The sequence below is a fragment of the Monopterus albus genome, unplaced genomic scaffold (assembly GCF_001952655.1).
Source record: "Monopterus albus unplaced genomic scaffold, M_albus_1.0 scaffold343.1, whole genome shotgun sequence".
NCBI lineage: Eukaryota > Metazoa > Chordata > Actinopteri > Synbranchiformes > Synbranchidae > Monopterus > Monopterus albus.
The window spans coordinates 437,805-443,620 of NW_018128223.1; the positions used below are offsets into that span (position 1 = coordinate 437,805).

Below are 5,816 nucleotides of genomic sequence, written 5' to 3' on the forward strand. Positions count from 1 at the left end.
GGAGCTTTCTGGGAGGAAATGATTAAATTGCAAACTCTGAAAATGAGATTATTGTTGTGACCCAGACAGTTCTTGTTTTTGCTGACTGCAGCTCTTGGCTGCTTGGCCATTATAATGTAACAGCTTCTTGCAAAATGGCTTCCCCACTGTTACTCCAGAGGAACAAGCTTTATTTTCTTGCATTCTAAGTCTCTCTCTCTCTCTCTCTCTCTCTCCTCTGCAGCACTTTATGACACCCCTCACCATGTTTTTATCCACGGCCGAGATGGACAAGGTTTTTGTGAATATCCCAGTAAGTCACAGTCTTGAGTTCAACTTGAGGTCACTGTCTATTTTTAGTATACAAAGTCAAATACAACTGTCCATACAGCTTTAAATATGCACAATATTTGTGTTGATTTTAGTAAAAAAAAAAAAAAAAACAGAAGAGAGCGATATTTACATCATTGCTCATATGATGTCCAGGTTAAAGTGTAGTGGTTAAAAACAAACAAGTTACAAGTTAAAATGTAATATGCCAGAGAGCCTTGGGGTGAGCGAAACATTGCTTGCATAATTTGAAGTAGAAATGAGAACTTTAGGGAGGCGACCCATCTGGTTCCCGTTTCCTGTACATCTCAGGGTGTTTCCTCTTAAAAGTGAAGACAGGAAGCTAAGTTCAGAAACTGATTTAACAGCCAAAAGGAGCTTTGAAAAAAAAAGAGCTAGACTGAGCGATGCAAGAGGATGCTGTTTTTGCAGTAGTGGAGTGAGTGTGTGTTCGGACCCGGCCGGGTGGTGGAGGCCGACCCAACTCTGGACTGACTCTACTATATGGCCAACAATGACTGACTGACTCTTTGACTATTCTCTTATCTAATACTTTTATTTATTTCTATGCAGAGACAGATTCTGCAATTCAGTAATCTTTCAAATTCAATAATAATAATAATAATAATAATAATTCAGTAATCTTTCAGATTATTCTTGCAAATAAGAATACAAATTCTTGCAAATTATTGAACTGCTTAGAATTATTGTACTAATAAATACTCATTGGAATGATTTACCTAAATTAATTTAGTTCACATCAGACTTCAACGACCACAAAAGTTAAAAATACTGTTTGCCTGTAAAAAGTACAATTTTGTACCAATATAGCTTTCGAAAAAATATTGTTTTCAATGAAATGATTATCAATACCTGACAATCAAATAATCATTTCAGCTATTTTTCAAATAAAAAACATCTGCTGTTCCACTTTCTCAGTTATATCTTTTTTATTATAAAATTTATATATTTAGGTTTGGGACTGTTGGTCAAACAAAATAAGTAATTTAATAGAACTGCTCTGAGTTGGTTGTGATGACCATTTTGTATAATAATAATAATAATAATCACCTTTTTTTATGGCCAAGTATGTTACACACACAAGGAATTTGCTTCCGGTACAAAACCGAGGTAGCCATCTGTGGTGCTAACTTACACCGATGGTTCTAATCATTGGGGGCAACTTTGGGGGCCCAAGGATACTTCGACGTGTAGACTGCAGGCACCGTGATTCGAACCTCCAACCCTCCAGTTGGGGGACGACTGCACTATGCACTGCACCACAGTCGCCCCCATGATGTTGCTATTTTAAAAACTAAATGAGTATTGGATTAAAGTATATGGCCATAGTTTTTCCAAGTCTGTCTTAGAACAATAATCAGAAGCCCAGTTGAACACTGAAGCAAGTTTTGCTTTTTGCAAAAATACAGTAAATTCCACAACTGAAACTAATGTGACGATTCACAAGTCTGAGTTAAGCGAGGCTTTCTAATACCCCTCACTAATGTATTGCTATTTTGACCTTTTAAAGTTACACTGTCCCACCTGTGGGACAATTCGACCTTGATAATGCTAGTTAGGTGTGTTTTGGTTTGATGTTTCAGGATCTTGTTAAAGTTCACAAGCGTTTACTGCTAGAAATTCAAGACTCCATCCATCACAGAAGTGCCCAGAACCTTTACCAGATCTTCATCACTTTCAAAGAGAGGTGCAGTACACACTTTGTAACATGTCCTTCTAATCTATGTTTTCTCTTTCACTAAACCCATGAACCTCTAAATTTTTTTAAAATTAATTATGCACATATAAGACCTTAAAAACAACCAATTAGTCACCAAGGATGGTAGGTGTTTGGTACTGCATGACCATGGTTAGAAAACCGTGTTGCTGGGTGAATCACAATTCCCATAATTGCATCCACACTTCCCTGACTCGCATTTTTTTCTTGTGTCTTAGTCCTGCAAGGTAAAGATGCAAGAAAAAACTGCAAGGACAAGGTACTGAGGAAACACATTTTAACTGACCTGAGATGTCCTTCATCGGATGCCTCCGATCATAAACTGATTTCCAATAAAGAAAAGTAATAGTCTGTAACAGATTTCTTTGAAGGATGCACTTGTGTATCCTCAGTTGTGGCTCCTTCAGGTAGTCCCCTCACTCCTCAGAGCAGAAATAAAAGCTCTAGGATGTCCATCAGGACTGGAATGATTTCCGTGTCGAGTTAGGACTGAGGACAGAGGAATGATAAAGTAAGGGAATTGGGATTCACCTATTGTTTTACCTGTACTGCTAATTTGTACATCCAGAACTTATCTTTTTGCTATGTCTAATTTTGTAATCATGTACTGTATGTGCCAGCTTTGTTTATTCACTATAATGTCTTCACCTAATCTGTTCCAGTTTGTTGATCTATGGAAAATACTGTAGCCATGTAGAGACAGCCATTGCCACTCTGGATACCATCTGTAAAGACAGAGAGGACATATGCATGAAGCTACAGGTAGAAGTTTCATATTTAGTTATTTATTTTAATGTGACAAATGTTCATTTCTCAACAACCATTCACTTATGACAGCACAAGTGACGGCATAAATCTTTGTACAGTTTTCTATTATGCTCTAACAGCTTGCTCCTTCAAACTCCTGAAAGCATAAGGGTCATAACACATTTATACCAATTTTGGGACAAATTGAACAAATACTGCATTGTTATACGCACAGATACCCGTGTTTCCCACACATAGACTTAGGTGGCCCACCCAGGTATCTTAAAGGCCGCACAAGTATATTTGGCCACCTATTATCATAATAATCATTTTTTATGTCCCAGAGAAGTATGCAATCTGCAATCGAATAACTACAGAACAGTTTCCCCTCGCAAGCATAACAACAGCAAGCATAGAGGCACTGTTACTGTGTCACAAGTAGAATCCAATTCTGTGGGAAACACTGCTTTAAAAGGTCTGTTGATGAAATCAGGGTGGAACAGTTCATAAAACTCACAGTTCACATTATATCAGAGTTTTTAGATCGTTAATTTTTTGGATCAACAAAATAAATACATTTTAAAAAATGTATTAAAAGGGGAGGGGTACAAATAGAACTTTGAATCAATGAATTAAGAACTTAAAGAGGACGTTGCCCATGGTCTTAGGTAAAAACAATATTCAAGATATCCAGAGTCAATGAATTAAGAACTTAAAGAAGACATTGCCCATGGTCTTAGGTAAAAACAATATTCAAGATATCCAGTGTTTCATATAAAATCATATAATAAAAAATATAAAGATGAGGATATCTGCATTGTCTGGGATGAGGGTCACCTCTGTGCAGTCAGGATCTCCACTTATGCTGGCTTAGAAGTAAAATGGCTGAAGCCTTTTATCCAAGGAACTAATGTCCATGTTAATAACATGGTGCATTGTTGTTCTTCCTTCTTAAAAATGGCACAATACAATATAGATTGGAAAATATTTCAAGGGGGCTTTAAACCCAAAATCCACCCCTCTGGATATGCCTTTGTATACCACATGCACATCTGTTGATTTTTTTTGGTCTTGTTAAAGGAATGTTCAAAGAGAGCCAACTCTGGCAAGTTCACGCTAAGGGATCTGCTGGTGGTTCCTATGCAGCGAGTCTTGAAGTACCACCTTCTCCTGCAGGTATACTCTCTAACCTATGTGATCTTGTTTCCATTTTATCTTGGTGTCAGGCAAGGCAGCTTTTTTTATATAATACATTTTATGCACAGAGGAAATTTAAAGTGCTTTACATAGGACAAGAAAAACAACTAGAGAATTGCATTTTCTGAAAAAATGCGTATAGATGCTGAGTGCTGGAATATCGCCCTGAAGATGCTGAACTTTTTGACACCTGAATGGTTTTGCTAGCTGATAGTAGAATTTTCTCATTGATTTGAATTGGTAAAATTTTCAGAATAAAGTTGAATATTTTAAAAATGTATGAAACTTTGAAAAATTATGAATAGAAGAATGGATGTCCTTGAAGAGCTGAACATTTTGATAGCTGAAAGTATGCTGAAGTAGAATTTTCCCATACATTTGGATAGGGCAAGATTTTCAAAATAAAGCTAAATATTTCAAAAGTATGAAGTTTAGAAAAAATCTGAATAGAAGCATGAATGTCCTTGAAGATCTGAACATTTTGATAGCTTAAAGTATGCTGAAGTAGAATTTTGATAGCTGAAAGTATGCTGAAGTAGATCTTTCCCATTCATTTGAATGGGGCAAGATTTTCAAAATAAAGCTAAATATTTCAAAAGTATGAAGTTTAGTAAAAGTTCTGAATAGAAGCTTGAATGTCCTGAAGAGCTGAACATTTTGATAACTGAAATTATGCTGAAGTAGAATTTTTCCATTCATTTGATTGGAACAAGATTTCAGAATAAAGCTAAATATTTCAAAAATATGAAGATTAGAAACATTCTGAAGATAAACATGAATGTCCTTGAACAGCAGAACATTATGATACCTAAAATAGCTGAAAGTATGCAGAAGTAAAAATTTCTCTATTTTAATGGGGCAAGATTTTCAAAATAAAGCTAAATATTTTAAAAGTATGAAGTTTAGAAGACTTCTGAAGAGAAGCACCCCGCGACCCGGCCCCGGATAAGCGGAAGAAAATGGATGGATGGATGGATGGATGAAGAGAAGCATGAATTTCCTTGAAGACCTGAACATTTTGATAGCTGAAATAGCTGAAAGTATGCTGTAGTAGTTTTTCCATTCATTTGAATGGGGTGAGATTTTCAAAATAAAGCTAAATATTTTAAAAGTATGAAGTTTTGAAAAGTTTTGACTAGAAGCATGAATGTCCTTGAAGAGCTGAACACTTTAATAGCTGAAATAGCTGAAAATATGCTGAAGTAGAATATCCCATTCATTTGAATGGGGCAAAACTTTCAAAATAAAGCTTAATATTCAAAAGTATGAAGATTACAAAAGTTCTGAACAGAAGCATGAATGTCATTCAAAAGCTGAACATTTTAATAGCTGAAATAGCTGAAAGTATGCAGAAGTAAAAATTTCCCCATTCATTTGAATGGGGGCAAGATTTTCAAAATAAAGCTAAATATTTTAAAAGTATGAAGTTTAGAAAATTTCTGAATAGAAGCATGAATTTCCTTGCAGAGCTGAACATTTTGATACCTGAAATATCTGAAAGTATGCTGTAGTAGTTTTCCCATTCTTTTTTATAGGGCAAAATTTTCAAAATAAAGCAAAATATTTTAAAAGTATGAAGTTTAATAACTTTTTGAATAGAAGCATGAATGTTCTTGAGGAGCTGAACATTTTGATAGCTGAAATTATGGTGAAGTAGAATTTTACCATTAATTTGAATGGGGCGAGATTTTCAAAATAAATCTGAATAGTTTAAAAAGTATGAAGTTTAGGAAAATTCTGAATAGATCCGCGCATGTCCTGAAAAAGCGGAACATTTTGATACCTGAATGGTTTTTCTAGCTGAAAGTATGCTGAAGTAGTTAAG

General features: G+C 35.3%; 1 protein-coding gene across 3 annotated transcripts in view; it reads left to right on the plus strand.

Moving 5' to 3' along the window:
- The window catches only part of vav3 (vav guanine nucleotide exchange factor 3), a 114,352-nt gene that overhangs the window by 60,275 nt on the left and 48,261 nt on the right, over window positions 1-5,816 (plus strand). For all 3 annotated transcript variants that reach the window (XM_020625019.1, XM_020625020.1, XM_020625021.1), the window contains exons 7-10: window positions 224-292; window positions 1,914-2,017; window positions 2,710-2,809; window positions 3,875-3,970. In XM_020625019.1, the coding sequence (XP_020480675.1) occupies window positions 224-292; window positions 1,914-2,017; window positions 2,710-2,809; window positions 3,875-3,970 (369 nt within the window). The remainder of the gene's footprint in view (window positions 1-223; window positions 293-1,913; window positions 2,018-2,709; window positions 2,810-3,874; window positions 3,971-5,816) is intronic.